We start from the raw sequence: 19,488 nt of genomic DNA, 5'->3' as shown, positions 1-19,488 counted from the left end.
TACAACAGAGGCTATTTGTCATACGTCTGTCTTGTCTGTGATATCCAGTTGTGATGTAGTTGTGAGATTGTGGTCATGATTGTATAGCCTGACCAGGAACATAAAAACCCTGGCATAGTGGCGCGTCAATTGCATTTGATAGTGCAACACTGAGTACAGTCGTACCTGTGTTAAATTAATAGGCTAACTTTATGTATCAGGATTCAGGATTACGGGCTAATTTGATATTTTCATAAATTAACGAAAAAATATTATTATAGGTAACCTGATTTAAATAAATTAAATGAAACCATCAATCGAGCTAGTAGAATTTATTTTATTATTCATCAATAATCAAATTCAGAACTTGAATATTCAACTGCAATGTCTGCTCATGAACGCTTCAAACTCGGTACTTCTTTCCCAATCCCATAAAATTCAACACTTAGAAAGTGACAAAAAATTTTAAAATAGGTAGTTGAAACAAACCACAGCTAATTTTCATAGTGGACTGTACCATACGATAAACATGTCAGTCAATTTGACAACCTTTGTCGGAAACATTATTCAATGAAAATATTGTCCAAACCCTTAGTATTTCTCTTCGACAAATACTTTAACACATTGTGAACCACTTTTCTTTCACGACTATAAAAATATTTTAGCAATTTAATTCATAAAACCAATTGCGCACATTTAAAATAAACTTTGTTTACACTTTGACAGCAATAGACTGACATGCAAGGTGACATGTCAATGAAGCTTTCAGTTACTGTTGCCATTAAAAGAAATTAGTACCATTAGTTTTCCGCAACATGGCGAGGGTTTTTATGTTCCTGGTCAGGCTATACATGCATGTAGTAGGAAGAATTTCCATAATATAGGTTAGTTGTATTTACGTTTTAGAAGAAAGTTAGCTAACAAAATAGGCACCTGTATAACGTCAGTCATTTTGCAACCATTTGCAAATTATTTTTAGTTTTTCGCCATATAATATTTTCTAAGTTAACACATAAATAAAAACTACAATATTAACCTACAAAATTATGGAATCATAATTCCAAGTCTGAGTCAATCAGATGCTTAAAATTTTGTAATTTTCCAACATTTCTTACATTAATCTTATTCGTAAAGTTGTAAAAATAGACACTGTCGATGTACAGGCGGCGGCACGTCAAGTGTTACTGCACTTTAAGTTGCTTGTAATACATGCTATTCTGCAACAATAGGCTAGTTTCATAAAAAATAACTTTTAGTCCGTCAATTACACTATCAAAAATATTGGACACGTATATTTTTATTTGACAATAAAACAAGTAATTACGAAGTTATGGTGCATTGAAGTTCCACGTGACGTCATAAAGCTACTCTTTTAAGCACGTCCTGACGTCACGGGCCATTTCTTTTGAACTTTGGCGCGCTCTCTCTTTCAATTTTCATTAGTTTGAAAAAGTGAAAAAAACGTGTCGAGTATTTTTTTATAAGTTAATCCACAGACTAATTCAAACTTGCTTTTTTACCCAGGTAACCCTATTCTGTACAGTTTGATGTACTGCCGACCGTATATTCTTTTTTGTTTCTTTACAATGCATATTATCAAAACTATTTGATGTGACAGAGACACTGAGATGAGGTGGGGAAACTAAAAACTAAAACGTTCTAATTACGAGGGAAGAATTACTAAAATACAACTTAACGTTAAATTTTAGCGTCTATACTGAATCTAAACATTTGTATAAGATGTCTGTGAAGACTACATATAATTATGTATCACATATCCGAACGATTCCAATTTGGAGCGATAGCGACGCATCGAAATAAATCTTATATTACTTGCTTATTTAATATTTTAAAATTACGCCGTTACTTTAACAAGGAGAATATTCACTAGTTCTTATATGCTACCAATGAAAGACAAACATTTTCTATTAATTAACTATGTTTACCGCCAGGAAACGAACAAAAAAACTAAAAAGTATTAACGATACTTTTTTTAAATAATTTGAGCCAAAATCCGCAAATATGTACTAAACACCAACTTCATTTTTTGCAAAAATAAATAAATGATTGTAGTGATGCTACAATTAATTTGAGGTACAAATAAAATAAAAATACTGATTTACTTACGTCATACGCCCTTAAAATACAATTAAATTACGGTTATAATATAAAACTAGAGATTTCAAAACACTATTCTATTTCACACCAATACATAAATTAAATACATAACATTATTATAATGATACACAGACAAAATTACTTCATTATTGTAATGATGTAAATAGTTGCGCCTCAAGTAAAAACCAAATCGCAAAAAAAAACTGAAAACAATTTGCCCCATCATAAAAAAAATTGCCCCAGATCTGTCAAATTGACAAGCTATGAAACTTTGTCAATAAATGGAACAAATAAAGTGCCCTGCATGACCCCTTACTATGGGGACATACCATACCATCGATTCTGGGGAGCCTTTTTTGCATAAAAAATAATAAATAGGTAGGTATATCAGCAATTTCATTCTTCAAAAAAAGTTACCATCCATAGGGACATAGAATTTAGGGAAATTGGGATTGATGGGACTGAACAGGCTTGGAAATTTATTTAGCCATTGTTTATTGCCCGTGAATGGACAATACATTAAAATCAAGATGAGACCGTTCATGGTCGCTATCGCTCAAAATTGATGCTAATTGCCCCGAGGTTTATAGTCTGTTGCCCCATGGATAAGGCAGGGGGCAAAAAACGTGACCTAAAAGTTACGGGACTCTTTCTACCATTCCTTCTTCTGCAACTCCTGTTTAATCAGGATCTACAGCGTGTTTAGTCGTCTCAAGTCAAACAAAGTCATTTTATAATGTCTTGTAACCAAATGGGGTCAGATCGTAATAACGTTATTTGTTGTACATAAAATATTGGTTATAAAACCAAAGTTACTTGCTTCTAAATCAACGCAAGGTAAATAAAAACGAACAAACCTCGAGGCGCATAGTTTGATATCAGTAGACACAAGTGACCGCCACGTTCTGAGATTGCCCCGAAAGGCGCGGTCTAGGCGTGGCTGGTTGTTAAAGCCTGGTCCGTGAGCACGTAGAATTTTGTCCAATGACCCCAAGCTATCCATCCTTATCGCTCGCGAGTAATTATGTTGCTGTCGCGCTCGCACACTCACTGCGGGCGCCCATCGCACAGTCGCGACAGCAATATAATTACGCGCGAGCGATAAGGATGGGTAGCTTGGGGTCATTGGACAAAATTCTACGTGCTCACGGACCAGACTTTAGATGTTGTTGTTGATAGTTGTTGTTGACGTTTAGTTGTCGGCGGGCGAGTGTCGAGGCGCCTTGTGATGACGGTGCCGGTGGCGTTGCGGATGAGAGCCGCCGTAGACCTCTCGCACGCGGTTGCTGTAAACATTTATAGTGATTATTGCGGGGCAATAAGGTAACTTTTTTGTCCCTAAACGACAGAACAGGTTCTGTCTTTTACATTGAACTTTAGGACAATATAAGGTAAGAGTTATATTACCATGCTTTACGCACGCGGTTGCTGCATTCATTTATAGTGATATTTGCGGGGCAATAAGGTAACTTTTTTGCCCCTAAACAGACAGAAAAAGTTCTGTCTTTAACATTGAACTTTAAGACAATATAAGGTAAGAGTTATATTACCATGCTTTACGCACGCGGTTGCTGAATTCATTTATAGTGATATTTGCGGGGCAATAAGGTAACTTTTTTGTCCCTAAACGACAGAACAGGTTGTCTTTTACATTGAACCTTAAGACAATATACGGCAAGAGTTATATTGCCATGCTGTTTAAGAATTGGTGTGTGAGCTTACGATGTCTCAGCGTGCCAATGGGGGACACGTGGGATAAATTGTAAAAGTTGCAAAACAATATTACAATTTTTTTTAACAAATCGTATTCACAATAAGTGTAATAATTCTTGATAGTCATGAAAAGTGGCTGTGATCTCGTTTTTTTATTATTTAATAGTACACTGATTGTATTTTAAAGCAATTCTAAAATAATTAATGCAATCTACTTCGCTGATGTGCTCTTTATTTATGTCATGCAGAACTGCAGACTATAAAAAGATAATATTACAAATTAAATTCAAGGAGTATAAAAGATTTTTGCGCTTTATGAAATTAAAAAACATTTATTTCTGGTATTTGTTACGAACTACGCTCTAAATTACCATTTAACTTTTTTGTTTCATAAGTTTAGCTGATTTTTACAGTCTATTAACTTCAATCTATATCATTAATATAAACTCTTCATTAACGAGTACTTTTCTACAATATTCAAAGCATCAAGATTTTTGTTCTATTAACGATTTTACTTTCTAGAAAAAGGTAATGGTTACGACTGTACAAACAACTGAAAACGGATGAAACAAAACGAAAAATCGAAATATTTTAAGAAGACATGCACACCAAAATGTTCACAAAGAAGAGAGCCATAAAAGGAACCACTAAATTAGCATGCCAATAATAATAATAATAGCAATAATAACGCAAATAATATTGTACATAGCGCTAAAAAAAGATAATACAACATAGCAAACATATTTACAGGCTAGATGGTAAATAAATAAACAGATATTACGATATCATTAATAGTAGCAACTCCTCCTCCAGTATCTGGAACTGATCGGAATGTTTTATCAATTTTGAGTGTTTTTCGTTTTTATAAAGCTATTTAAATCTATAAATATCTTTGCTGTAATAATTTCTTTGAAAAACTAAAATTCATTCATCATCAAATCGGATGTTTTGTGGCAAATAATGTTTAGATATAATATTAGTTTTGTGTCATATGGTTATACTATCATGGCATATGATTATACATACTATCAGTGGTACATAAGTGATTACTTGTACTAACAGTGGGAGATTAATTTTTAGTTATACTCGTGGTTATACTATCAGTGTCAGAAAGATGTTACTTGTGCAATCAGTAGCATATGGTTATACTATCAGTGTCCTATGATTTTTACTTGTACTACCGTAACATATGAATGATTAGTTACACTATCAGTGGCATATGGGTATACTATCAGTTGCATAAGAGTTATTTGTACTATCAGTGGCATGTGGTTATACTATCAGTTGTATATGAATTGTGGCAGATGAATGTTCACGTCTACTATCAGTGGCATATGAGTGTTCACTTGTACTATCAGTTGTATATTGTATTTACTTGTACTATCAGTTGTATATTGTATTTACTTGTACTATCAGTTGTATATTGTATTTACTTGTACTGTCAGCGTCATAATAATATGTTTATACTATCAGTTGCATAAAGCCATGTATTCATTAGGCAACATTTGTTGATAAACACTTTTTATAAACTGTTCATAAACAATGTTTCATCTCTGTAAACATTGTGAAGGTGAAGAAACATTGTTTATGATACATGTTGCCGTGCTCCCCGCTATGAGTGGAGAGCAAGTGTGGACGGCCAAGTTTCAGAAACCTGTGTTTATGGTAAACTTTTTCACACTAGTCATAAACAGTTTATCAACAAATTTTGTCTAATGAATACATGGCTTTATTTGTACTATCAGTGGCATATGGTTATACTATCAGTTGTATATGAGTTATTTGTACTATCGGTGTCATTTACCTGGAGGGCAGGGCCAAGGGGCTGGCAGAAGCGCGGAGGGGGCGGCGAGGCGCGGGACGCGGCGCGCGGCGGCTACTTGCGCTGCAAGACATGCTCTAGCTACAGGTACTACGAACATATACAGTATACATAATAGGAGGGTGGGCAGACGGATTTCTTTATATTTCTTCTTAAATTAAGGATACAATCTTCTTTTTTAAGGTCAACAAAATTGTCGTACAGAACCCTTCGTGTGCGAGTCCGGTTTTTCTCTTTCTATCTAACAAAATTGTCGTAAAGAACCGTTAGTGCGCGTCCGGTTTTTTCTTTCTATCTATCATTATGATACGCTTATTTGGACTATGAATATAATCTTTACTTTTTCTTTGATTTTTAAGAACACAAGGAAAGTAGAAAAATGGTATTTGATTAAAATATTTTATATTCATGTCTCATGTGGAAATAAACATGGTAACTAAGAAATCATAAAATCCATATTTATAAGTTATCAAGTACACGTCAAAAATTTACTTCTTTTATTATTCTTAAAACAAATAGTTTTATTTAAATAATGAACCGAAAACATTGGAATATAGCACATTTATTACCTGACACACGGAACGATAGAGACAACAAACCACGAACCTTTTAGCTGGTAGAGCGTTGTCTCTTTCATTTATTCACTAATAAAACTATATCAGGCATGAAAATTGTTACTGCATTAGTTGTTAGTTTGTTTTGTGCTATTTACATTTGCTACATAGGCACATGTAAATTATCTACTGTGCAATAAATAGATTGATTTATGTACGAATGGATTGTGACATTGTAAGTATGTATATTACATTATATGAAGGACACAGTTAAATTAGAATGTTTACTGAGTGCCTACTTAACGAGACCTATAGTGATGGTAATTCAGGTGTGTTCTCTATTGCATCTATGGTGAATTATAAACTAGCTTAAGCCATTTAATTATAATTATTTTTCTCATAGCTCGTAGATTATATTATAATTATTGTTACTACACCTGATGGTAAGTAAGCCAACTCATTCGATATCCCGGAAGAATTTAATCATACTTTTTTAATAACACTCCAAAATCTTGGTGTCTTTATACTTCTAAATTATAATATGTTTTAATCCGTCTAACCAACACCCCAAACAAAGAAAAATATACATAATTAAAAAGCAACTAATGGTGCAAATAGTGAAAAAGTGCTAAAACATTCATGCAAAACTAGCTTAATCTATGGAAAACAACAAAATACAGTGATGGCTGCTTCTTTTTGACTCGATTTAATTTATCAGTCATTACACTCTTATACATATTAGAAGTGGCTTAAAGACTTTTATCCAATTTAACCTTGTATTGCGAATAAATTCAGTCAATTCCGCCAAAGAATAAGTCTCTAATTATTTTGTGCCACTACAATTTTTCCATACCAACAGTAGGTATGGCACATTATTTTCAAATAAGCTTGTAAATTAGTAAATGTACAGCTAATATAATCTGGCATTTCGTGCGGGTAAGCAGTAAATCTGTATCTTAGTTTATGTTTTATCTTGTTAAGTTAGATACTCTTTCTGGCACAGGTGCCATATTTATTTATTTCATATTTATTAGTGCTCTGGAAAGGGCCTATGTACTGAATAAACTATTTTATTTGTTATAATGTTTTATGACGGAAATATCTTTTTTTTTTTCATCTATTTTTGATGGCAAATGTTTTTTTTATTTATTTATTTTCCATGTAAATACACACAGTAAACACTAATATCTTCTGCCAAACTGTGACACAGTTTGTCGGCAGCAGTTCTCACAATACTGTTATTACAATAGCCTCTAAATAACATTAAACAATAACATAATACAAGTGAAGTTGTCTGTTCGCGTGGACTTCACACTAACTACAAAATTGCCGAAGTATAATAGCGTTAACTACAAAGTAAAGCGTGTATAAGTGTCACTTACTGTGGTTGCGGCGATGGAGGCGCGGGCAAGGCAAGGCGCGCCCTGCCGGCGGCCGCCGCAGCACCGGCCTTAATTTGGAACTCCCTGGAACGACAGATGACCATTAAACAGGCTTTAGACTCCCCACCGACTACAGACTATGTCGGCCGACAGTTTAGTCCAGTGGTTCTTAACCGGTGGTCCCTGGAGGCATTCCAAGTGGTCCGCGATAAACAAGTGACGTGACGTGATGAGTCGAGTCAACACAACGCAAATGGCGTACAGTGGGCGAGAAATCGATCTCCCCTTTCAAAGGATTTTGAAAAAAAAAAGTGGTCCCTGACAAGACAGAAATTTGGTAAAATGACTTATTAAGGGTTAAGAACCACTGGTTTAGTCGGACTGTTAATAAGTATGACAATACAATGACGAGCCCCCAATCTGTAGGAATTGAAAAGCGGTGGTATTTTTCCTGATAAACCACAAGAGAAAAGGAAAGTGCTCGCTTCATCTTATTATCAACCGTCTTCTGTCTTAATCACATCTTTCCTACTCACTCACTCATTCATCCCCTTTCACTCACTGACTTGCTTTCTGTTTTCGGTTGTTATCGGCCGATTTCTCATACAAATTATAAGCCGATCAAACTATCAGCTGAATAAAAGTCTGTAGTTTGCGGGGAATCGTAATGTTTAATTGGTTTTCAACCGTCTTAAGTCCAAATTGATGCGGGGTCTATTCCACCATTATCTGGTGAAGGGTTAAAAACAGTTTTAACCTTCAACTAATCCATGGTGTCTAGACAAACCTAAAGAGGATTTAGGACGCTATTTGGATCAAATATGTAATTGCTCAATAATGAATAATAAATAAATAAAATAAAATGGTAATATAGCAACCAGATTAGTTTGAACTTTATTGCTCTGTGTAAAAATCCAAAAACAATGAAAAAATTCATATCAGTTATTATCATAAAATGAAACCGCAACGCCATGTTGATAGTAGCCACAAGTTAATTTCGTGTAAATTAATATTGGCTACTAATTGAGTAAAATGTGCAAACCGCACAAAATTAACAACCTGTTAAAATACCCTCGAACCGGTAGTCCCATACCAAAACTGATGGGACTATTGTCGCCTGTATATGCGTACAGATAGGGACTGGAATTCGCTGCCTGCCGTTGTCTTTCTTGCACTTACAGTGCAGATATGTACCATCCTAGACTGCATCTCACTTAGCCTAGGCGCAGACCGCCGACTTTTAGTTGGCCGATAGTTGGGTCGGGCTGTTGATCAGTATGATCATGTAAAGAAGTGCGCACACTACACCGATTTGGTATCGGCCGATTCTTCATACAATATAAAATCGGTCCCAACTACCGGCCAACTAAAGCCTTGGGCAGACCAAACGCAGGGCAGTAGCAACGCAGTTTGAATGCGGGCCCGCGCAAGTTGTAATACAAGAAACTCTTTGAAGTATGTCACACCAAATTTGAACGCGGGCCCGCGCTCCAACCGCGCCGCACTGCAACTGCCGAAATACAAACAAGGCGGCGCGGGTGCGGGACAGAAGCGGCGCGAACGCGGGCCCGCGCTGTTGTATTACTATGGCGGCCATATTAGCATGACACCCCGGACACAGGGCGGTAGCAGCGCGTTGAAAACGGTTTTCGAATATTTAAATTTTTGACAACCGCCCGCGTAGCAACTGCTTTGAAACTGCGCTGCTTTCAGTGTGCCTCAGCGCGGTGCAAATGACCCGCACTGCTTCTGACCCGCGTTTGGGTCTGTGGAAGCCTTAAAAGTCGGTGGTCTGCGTCTAGGCTTAACATCAGGTGCGATTGCGGTCAAAACCTGCCTTTTAATTCATAAAAAAAACAAATTTGTTCCTCACCTGTTGAAGTCCTCGGCCTCCTCCTCCTCAATGTTGATGAACTCCTGGCGCTCCTCGGCGTCTCCGGAGTACACGTTTTGTTCGCGCTCGATTACGTGCGCGCGCTCGCCGATATGGTGGCCTATAAATTGAATTGTTTCAATCAAAATACAGTTAGAAGACTATAGTCTGGTCTGTGAGCACGTAGAATTTTCTCCAATGACCCCAAGTTACCCATCCTTATCGCTCGCGCGTAATTATATTGCTGTCGCGACTGTGCGACGGGCGCACGCAGTGAGTGTGCGAGCGCGACAGCAACATAATTACACGCGAGCGATAAGGATGGGTAGCTTGAGGTCGTTGAACAAAATTTTACGTGCTCACAGACCGGGCTTTACCAAAACATTTACCACCTAATTTGAATACATAATAGTCTTGTAGGTGCCGTCTCCATTGATCATCATCATCATCGGCACGCATTTCATATTCAACCTCATTTCATTTCAACAGCCACGGAAAAAGAAACCGCGCTGACGGAACATCAAGGAGACAGTCCGAATTTTCCTGTACATACTTAAGCTGCTGAATTTATAGTGCGTCTTTTATATTTCTTGCGTTGTAAATATTTTAATTCTCCTTCTTCTCTACTTTCGTATGGGTGCGTGCCTTGTAAATACTGTAAATAGTGCATTATTTCGGCGCGACACGCCATACAAGGCGGCTCCGCCCGGGCCGCCTCCAAAGTCTAAAATCTTTCAACAAATAAAAAGAACTTAAAATTCATGTAGGCGAGAGCAACGCGTAAATCATTAGCGCTTTCTCTCAACTTCAATGATCAAATAAATAAAAATACAGCACAGAAGGGAAAAGGGCGCTCGCAGCCCTAACATGCCATGTCAACAATCATTTCATAGGATTTGGAACGAGCTATGTCAACCACCAGGCAACCCAAGACATACTGTTTTAGCGCCTTAGAATGAAGAGAGCCGACCCCGAATGAAATGAGAAAAGGCACAGAAGAAGTTCAAATCAAAATACAGTGTCTTTCCATCGTCATCGTCATTGGGTACAGGGTCCTGGCTACACAGGAGTTGCAGCGGTGGGTACGAGAGGTGGGAACAGTCCCCAATCATCATTTATGCGACAGAATGTAAAGATTTCATACATCTCATATAAATTCTCCAAACAATTTTTTTATGAAAATTGGATATCCCTTTTTTCAGACATTAATTTGGCACACTAGATCGCAACACCTGCAGACTACGCGAGTAGGCGTTACGCAGACGACATGCAGACTTTTTTTTAATATCATTTATCTATACTTATAATAAATCTGTAGAGAGGTCAATTCTGTACATGAAATATATTTTAAAAATAACTATCAGGGGGTGATTAGTGATCGATACTGATGCCAAAAATGCAATCAGTAAAATTTTTGTCTGTCTGTCTGTCTGTCTGTCTGTCTGTCTGTCTGTCTGTATGTTCCTTATAGAAACAAAAACTACTAGACAGATTTTAACGAAACTTGGTACAATTATTCTTCATACTCCTGGGCAGGTTATAGGATACTTAGGAATTCCCACGGGACCGGGAATTAGCGGGAAAATCCTTTTGTATGAAAAATCTAAACCGCTTAAGTTAGACGCTTGAAATTTGGCATGCAGGTACCTTAGTAAACTTAAAGCTTAGTTACAACAGGATATTGCAAAATTCCCACGGGAACGGGAGTTAGTGGGAAAAAACATTTGTATGAAAAATCTAAACCGCTTAAGTTAGACGCTTGAAATTTGGCATGCAGGTACCTTAGTAAACTTAAAGCTTAGTTACAACAGGATATTGAAAAATTCCCACGGCAACGGGAGTTAGCGGGAAAAAACATTTGTATGAAAAAATCTGAACCGCGTAAGATAGATGAAGGGGGGGTAAAACGAGATCCACGCGTACGAAGTCGCGGGCGGCCGCTAGTAATGTATAAATAAAAAGTATCTTAAAATAAAAATCTATTCTAAGAAGAAGAAGAATCGCAAAATGTGTTAGTAAGCGCATACATAACTCAACAACGCCTGGACCAATTTTACCAATAAATTCTTTTTTTTTAATGTTTGTTGAAGTCCAAGGATGGTTTTTACGGCGAGAAAAAACTAATAATTTACGAGCAAAATTCAACTTCTAAGGGATAAAACGGGGTCCACGCGTACGAAGTCGCGGGCGGCCGCTAGTTGTGAATAAAGACCTCAGAAATGCTCTCACGTGTCTATGAATCTAAAATAAACGTAGCGATTATGCTAATGAGACGTAGGCAACTTTTTACGGCCAAACAAAAACCCATCCGCCTAGAGACATGACATCATGGCTCCGCAAACAGATGTGAGATGAATGACTCCCATACCATTATTGATGGAGCGGAAAAACTAGACAGACTCAATACTAGATGAAACATCGTCCTCTGAATTCATAGTGCACATAGACTTACTTATCTTGCAAACAAAAATGGGCGCCAATTAAAAATTAAATACCTAATGATAAGTATAGCCGAAACGGTTCCCTTTTTATGTCAATTGATTAAAATTGTATTCAAATTCACGTACTTAAATTGCTAAATCTAATCATTCAAATTACAAATCTTTACGAATATTTAGTAACAGGGGAACGAATTACTTAAAATGTTTTGAGGGAGAACGTACATCTCTTCTTTATAGTCCAGTCAAAATAGACATGAACCCTGCAATAATTCGCATACAGCTGAAAATTGGTACGAATGTTCAGAGCACCATTATGAATTAACTCTGAAAAGTCCCCATCGATCCGACATGTGCTAAAAAAAAAATTCAGGGTCAAACTTAAAAAATACGGGTTTTTGAGATTTTCAGCCAAACGGTAAGTTTTATCACAAAAATATGTATGACAAGGTTTAAGACCATACAATTATCTATCAAAATTGTCTAAACACTTTCTCCTAAGAGTCAGCGTTTCTGAGATTCGATGATCCGAAGAGTCAAAAAAGTGTTTTCTTCATAACGGTCTTACACATAAATCCAATGTGATATCGCCTCGTGCCACGACTCAGCATTGTATCATGATGTGTTGACGACGTCGAATATAAAATTATCAACCTCAATGTCGTTTGTCATCTTTAATTGCCGAAAAATGTTTGCAACTTAGACGAAGGACTGCACCGTGAGTTTCTAAGATACGAAGTTTTCGTGTCTATTATGTTTAAAAGCTCTTATATGCATACGTCACTACTCTACTTGTAACTCTATGGTCACTCTTTTAGCCCGGTCAAGTCAGAAAATCCAGGTTATAATAATTCGCATAGAGCTGAAAATTTGTGTGAATGTCGAGAACACCATCCTTAATGAAATGTCAAAAGTCCCCAACGATCCGTCATTTGAAAAAAAAAATTACGTAGTTGAAGTTTTTTGCATTTTTCCACCAAACAGTAAACTTATCTTATGAAATGATAAGAAATAGTAGTAGATCATAAAATTATCTATTCAAATTGTCTTTGCCCGTTTTTCCTAAGAGTCACCGTTTATGTGGTAACGATGCAAAAAGTTGGAGAATTCGCATTCTGTTAACTACTCCGCAAGTCCACAACTTCAACTCTATTAAAATAGCTTTGAATTGAACAGGATAACAAATACATCTTAAAATAGGCCTACTGGGGAAACCTGGTAAAAAAAATGCGCCTAATAACCCTCATAGGTGATGTGGAAACATGTGCATATAACGAGAACATCTTAACTAACTTTTTGAATCGTTCTACCTCATAATCGGTGACTCTTAGCAAAAAGGGGTAAAGACAATTTTAATAGATAATTTTATGATCTACTATTATTTCTTATCTATTTTTATGATAAGTTTACTACCTAGCCAAAAAATGCAAAAAACTTGGGACTTCGAAAACTTTTTTTTTTAATGACGGATCGTCGGGGACTTTTGACATTTCATTTAGGATGGTGTTCTCAACATTCACACAAACTTTCAGCTCTATGTGAATTATTATAACCTGGACTGTCTAACATGGTCGGGCTAAAATAGTGACCACAGAGTTATAAGTGGAATAGTGATGTGTGCATATAAGAGCTTTTAAACATAATCGACACGAAAACTACGAATCGTAGAAACTCACGGTGCAGTCCTTCGTCAAAGTTGCACCCATTTTTCGATAATTAAAGATGACAGACGACATTGAGGTTGATAATTTTATATTCGAAGTCGACAACACATCATGATGCAATGCTGAGTCGTGGCACGAGGCGATATCACATTGGATTAATGTGTAAGACTGTTATGAAGAAAACACTTTTTTGACTCTTCGGATCATCGAATCTCAGAAACGCTGACTCTTAGGAGAAAGTGTTTAGACAATTTTGATAGATAATTGTATGGTCTTTAACCTTGTCATACATATTTTTGTGATAAAACTTACCGTTTGGCTGAAAATCTTAAAAAATCGTATTTTTTAAGTTTGACCTTGAATTTTTTTTTTAGCACATGTCGGATCGATGGGGACTTTTCACAGTTAATTCATAATGGTGCTCCGAACATTCGTACCAATTTTCAGCTGTATGCGAATTATTGCAGGGTTCATGTCTAATTTGACTGGACTATTAGCTGTAAATATTATACGAAATACATACTTTTTATTGCAATGCTTTTACATAATAAAGAGTAAAAAGCGATATAGTTTTAGAACTAATGACAGCATATTATCAGTCAACGTTAAAGATTTTATTCAGTACTTACTTATGGTACTTAGGCCCATTCCAGGGCGCTTATACAAGTCCCAAATGTAGCTTGCCCTACCAGTTACCACCACTTTGGGACAACAACATAAATGGGCTGGGGTGCTGAGAAGTGGCGGAAGAAAATCAGTGAAGGTGCGATTACATTTAAAAAAAGCATTTAAGTATATCTTTAACTTATCCTCTAGTATACATTTATGAGGATATTATATCACTAAATGTGGTCCCCCATTCAGACACCATTATCTAAAATTCTAAATTGGCCGAGTTCCAGACATATTGAGATTTTCCCAGCAAAGTATAGGTACCAATGAAACACGTAAAAGGCACATTATGTGTTTTACGCTCTATTTTTGCAATTTCACGATTTCCTACTAGAATGACTGATGACTTAAACCATATTAACATGTTGTGTTAACAAGTGTTGTTTCGGTTATAACAGGTCAGAGATTCGTAAACCTTTAAAGGCCACCTTAAAAAATTTCCACTATTTCCAACATTAATTATTTCCCATAAGGAAAAAAGTTGTGGAAAACAACTTAAGTTATCTGATAGCAATATTACCGACTTATAAGGGCGTAGGCCTAGCAGTAAATTGCGTTGAGGGAGCATTTTCAGGGTCAGACACTTTTAACTGCGTAATTTAACCCAAGGCAGCGTAGGCGGGCAATAAGTGCTTCAAAATTTCCACAATAAACATTGCGTACTTTGGTCAAATATTTGTCAGGTAACCGCACCACCCTCAGTTACTTAACTTGGGGAACAAATTTAGAACAACATAAATAAAATTGTTAGGCAAGTTTTTCGAAGCAACGGGCCTTTCAGGGCTTTTCAGCGCACGAAAAGGAAGCCATATTAGGGTTACGAAACATAACTTTCCTGTTTTTAAGCATGAAGACCTTTAAGACTGTAAATAACGAAAAAAAAAGATGTTATGGCTAACCTAAAATACTTTTTGCTTTTATTTTTGGTCATTTTTTACACGTGACTGCAGCCTTATCGTTAGTCATTTCAAACATTAGCTTTGACACGTTTTCTGTCCAAAATCTGCCACAACTTTATATGATTTCTCTAAACAATCCCTCTCCCATTAATATTAGTAGTGTATTGATAATAACTTACGAATAATCCTAAAAAACAGCAGTGGGTGAAGTGTAGGCCGAAATAATAATGATGAGATGATGCTCGTACTAAAAGTACGCACGGTCGAAAGCACATCAAGCCATCCGTTTTTATGCCAGAATAGCATCTATTACCACGACATAAGATGCTACACAAAGAAATCCTTGGGGGAGGCCTTTGTCCAGCAGTGGACATCTTTCGGCTGAAACGAACGAACGAACAAAGATGCTACAGCATTTAGCTTAATATGCTGTCATCTGGATCAACGATGATCGCGACAGACGCTTAGGCCTCAGCCTCGAGTTTAGCGGGGGCGGGAGCGGCGGCGGCGCGGGAGCGGGGCGGGCAACGCAGACCCGTTCTCGAAACAAGTGGGCAGCTCGCGCGGCGCTTTAGCGGCGAACTGTTGTGTTCGGGGTTGTGTTGTCGAGATATTTGTTTTTATTCGCAAACGAAATGTCTGAACAACGCGGCGACAATTTTATTTCGATTCAAATTTATTCCTAACGTTCGATTTATTGTGGGCAAAAGAAGGAGTGCGCTGCCCGCTCGTTGCCCGCTCCCGCGCCGCTGCCCGCTCCCGCGCCGCTGTTTCGAGAACCGGTCTATTTGATTTTACGCATAAGATCCTGCCGCTCCCGCGCCGCCGCCGCTCCCGCCCCGCTGCCCGCTAAACTCGAGGCTGAGGCCTTACGCACGCAACGCGAATGACGCGTCAATCATGTGATACAGGGTGATATAGAATATCGGCATGCCAAGCGAATCAGAACCTTAAAACATGTCGGTTGTCATTTCCACCTACTACTATAAATATAGATCTAGCACTTAATCAGTGCCTGAGGAATGGGAGCGGCACGGGAGGGTGTTTTTGAGACGTCAAACGTCAGCGAGACTTCAGATTTGTATCTTTGTCACGTCATTATATGTCAATGTCACCCCTCCCGTTCTTCCGCTCCCATACCTCAAGCACTGACTAAATTAGTTAGTTAACCTTTAAACTAGCTTTAACGCGCGCCTTCGTGAATATCGGATTGTCACAGAAAAACTAAGATCGCGTACGTCTCCCCTTAAAACAAAAGGGATATAACTATCTACTGTTATTCAAAATACTTCTCCGCTCTACTTCGCCTTGGTAGAAGGCCTGTAATATAAGGGCATTTCTCTGTAAGCTCGTACAGGTCCCATACAAATGCTGTCCTGGCAATTATTTTTAACATTTTCCAAAAAACCGTGATCCATTTCAAAGAAAATTGACTATTATTTTAGTTAGATAAGGAGTCCCACTGAAATTATTAATATTTTCCGAGTTATTAGCGATTTTCCAAGAAATCATGACAGGGGACTGTTAATTGAGACAGAGGACTGTTATACTTTAAGAAAAAGTCATTTTAAATTGATCAATTATTTATTATTTTATAGCAAATCAATAGTAAACAAAATGTCTTTATAAAAAATCAACAGAAATAACAACTTTCCTTAATAAACATTCATATCAAAAATTAACCTTAACCTCTGAGGCACTGAATTCCGAGTACCACCCGTTCCTGCTATTTCATCATCAAATCTTTGAGGGGAATTTGTGGTCAATTCAGGTTCAGTAGATTAAAGATTTTCCGTTATAATGCTCTCAAGAACCACTGTTGCAAAAGCAGCTGACACTTTTCATTGTTAGTCATCAACATCATTTCAGCACTGGACGTCCACTGCTGAACATAGGCCTCCCGCCCTCCCCCAATGACTTCCACATCGCACAGTTGGTAGAGCGGCCTGCATCCAACGCCTTCCTGCTACCTTTATGAGGTCGTCGGTCCACCCACAAGGTGGCTCGGTGTCGCATGTCTCTTGCTGCGTTTTCCGGTACAGGGCCTCTACTCCAGAACCTTGCTGCCTCATTGTTAGTGTTTTATATTTATTTAGAAAGCCGAGGATGGACCAGGAATAAATACTTGCGACCTGATGCACATATTTGTGCAATTTCAGGCAGAGGACTGTTGCCAGGGGACTGTGTATTTCGGCTAGATTTCACAATATTTACGAAAATGATGTTAAATAGTGTTTTAAGAATCTACCGATCAATTGAGACGTAAATATTATATCAATTTATACTTTATTTAGAGATTATTAAGTAATTAACATGCATATTATGACTTACCAGAGGACTGTGTGTGGTAGCGATTCAAGCGCGTGTTCACCTCACAAATGACGCTCTGACACTAAAAAAATAGGCATCTCAACGCCGCATTCGGCAAGGTTGCCTATTTTATAGCAATTGCATTTCATTTCACTCAAAAAAAACATCGTAGCTATTATAGTTTTTTTATATTATGAATTTAAATTTTTGGCAGGGGACTGTATTAAAATTCTGGGGACAAAGTTTACAGGAGTTTACTAAATAAATAAAATTGGTAATGAGAGCTTGTTTTACGAAAATAATATAATTTCATTATTATTCTTTATGCTATGAGCTGCCAGATGTATGTAGTTTCAATATCTTCTTCGTAAATCTCATTTCTAGGATGAAAAACAGTGATGGGGACAGCCAGGGGACTGTATTTTTCGGGCTTCAATCGAGTCTAGAAAAAAACTAAAACTAGTTATGGTTCTAAAAACAAAGGGCCCGTAAAGTTTTGGGGTTAAAGTTTCATTACGAGTGTGTTTTTTTTAAATATTTCAATTGCTTTTTGAAAAAATCGGCCGGGACAGCCGATTACGAGCTTACAGAGAATCGCCCATAAATAGTTGATCACTTACCAATAGACATCTTCTTGGTGCCTGTGCAGGAGTCTTGCAAGGTCTTCCTGGTCTCCTTGACTCCATTTGGACCAATTTTAGTGCTGCTGGAGGATTGGTATATCTGGACAAATATATTTACTAATTAGAGCTGTAATAATTAATTTACAAAGTAGATATCACTCATTGCAATACTGCTAAAATATGTTTTACTTAATTTTGTTGCTACAATATTAATAAACAATATTTATTAGAGTTTGTAACTAATCAATCTATGCTGACTACTTTTGTTGTTTTTATTAATAAATTACTTATTCTAAATAAGTAAATAGTTCATACAATAACACTATACCTGTGGCTTGCCGTTTGGTCCACTGGACATGACAACTGTGCTGCTCGTGAAAGAAGAACCAGCACTCATGTGGCCGTCCATGTCCGCTACAACAAAACGTAATAATGAACATCATGGTCGCCTTAAATAATCGAACCATACAAGAAAATATTTACATAACAATAAAGTTGTAATAATATAATGGCATGGCTCAGCTTATGCAAAAGTTGCAAACAGCAAAGAATGATGGTGATGGGCAATAATATGAAATATTTGAAGAGGAGCATACATACTTCCATTTTACTAAAAGATTTCACAACTCTGCTGCAACAACACTCAACGATGTTTAATATGTGATCTTTAGCTGCTGGCCTGCCTTATTTAACCGAGGCATTGAAAATGTAAACAGTTTCGCTTTGGGCTATGAATAAATAATTTAAAATCGTTACCTGAAAAAAGCCTGTTCAAAGATGGCATCTGAGGCATAAACGGCATGAGGGAGCTCCCGTGACGCGGGCCCGCGATGGCCAGCGGACCCCCGCCCAGCATGCCGAAGGGGTCCGAGAACAGAGAGTTCATCATGTTGTTCATCTGGCGCATGTGGCGCATGTGAGAACTGCAACAATTAACAAAAGCACCATGTCATACGACGCACTCACGCCACAAATTACCACGCCATCGCAAACTCAGTACCACTATTAACGCCCAAACAACTTCAGTCACTAAAAAATTAACTAATCGAGCGAATATAATCAATAAATCGCATCACAACTGAAAAACTCACCCGAAAAACGGATCATCCTCCACGTCGCCCATCAACGATCCAAAAAGAGACATTGTTAAAAGTTGTTAAGAAAATATTACACAGAATTATTCAAGGGTAAAAGAAATAAAGAATTCTCCGAGATAACTTTTCGCGCAAACAAACAAGCTCGAGAGTAGTCGAGAGAAATCGAAATCTCTAGCAAAATGCAAGGCAAAGACTACTATTATATACTGGAGATAGACAGGCAACTTGACACTTTACGCAAACTCGTGATACAGCGCCATCTATCCTACAGATATAGAAACTTTCGTACTATAGCCATATAGGTAGCTATAGTACTGTATTACTTTTTAAGCATCCTTCTGTGT

The 19,488-nt window shown here is 37.3% G+C and overlaps 1 protein-coding gene across 3 annotated transcripts; it reads right to left on the bottom strand.

The window, feature by feature from the left end:
• Window positions 1-827: 827 nt before the first annotated feature.
• Window positions 828-19,294, bottom strand: LOC135079013 (myeloid leukemia factor). 3 transcript variants are annotated; one of them, XM_063973637.1, is made up of 9 exons: window positions 19,139-19,294; window positions 18,804-18,970; window positions 18,376-18,461; window positions 18,045-18,147; window positions 9,442-9,562; window positions 7,569-7,652; window positions 5,615-5,695; window positions 4,592-4,632; window positions 3,309-3,383 (listed from the first exon to the last, which is right to left on the bottom strand). In XM_063973637.1, exons 1-8 carry the CDS (start codon window positions 19,189-19,191, stop codon window positions 4,599-4,601), a joined length of 729 nt encoding a protein of 242 aa, XP_063829707.1. In that variant the 5' UTR covers window positions 19,192-19,294; the 3' UTR covers window positions 3,309-3,383; window positions 4,592-4,598. The 3 variants fall into 3 exon arrangements, with proteins under 3 accessions (XP_063829706.1, XP_063829708.1, XP_063829707.1); XM_063973636.1 differs by lacking the exon at window positions 4,592-4,632 and having other exon boundaries at window positions 828-3,383; XM_063973638.1 differs by lacking the exons at window positions 4,592-4,632; window positions 5,615-5,695 and having other exon boundaries at window positions 828-3,383.
• Window positions 19,295-19,488: the final 194 nt, after the last annotated feature.

The sequence above is a fragment of the Ostrinia nubilalis genome, chromosome 15, assembly GCF_963855985.1.
Source record: "Ostrinia nubilalis chromosome 15, ilOstNubi1.1, whole genome shotgun sequence".
NCBI lineage: Eukaryota > Metazoa > Arthropoda > Insecta > Lepidoptera > Crambidae > Ostrinia > Ostrinia nubilalis.
The sequence above is the reverse complement of the archived record's forward strand: the minus strand, read 5'-3'. Positions and strand labels throughout refer to the sequence as shown.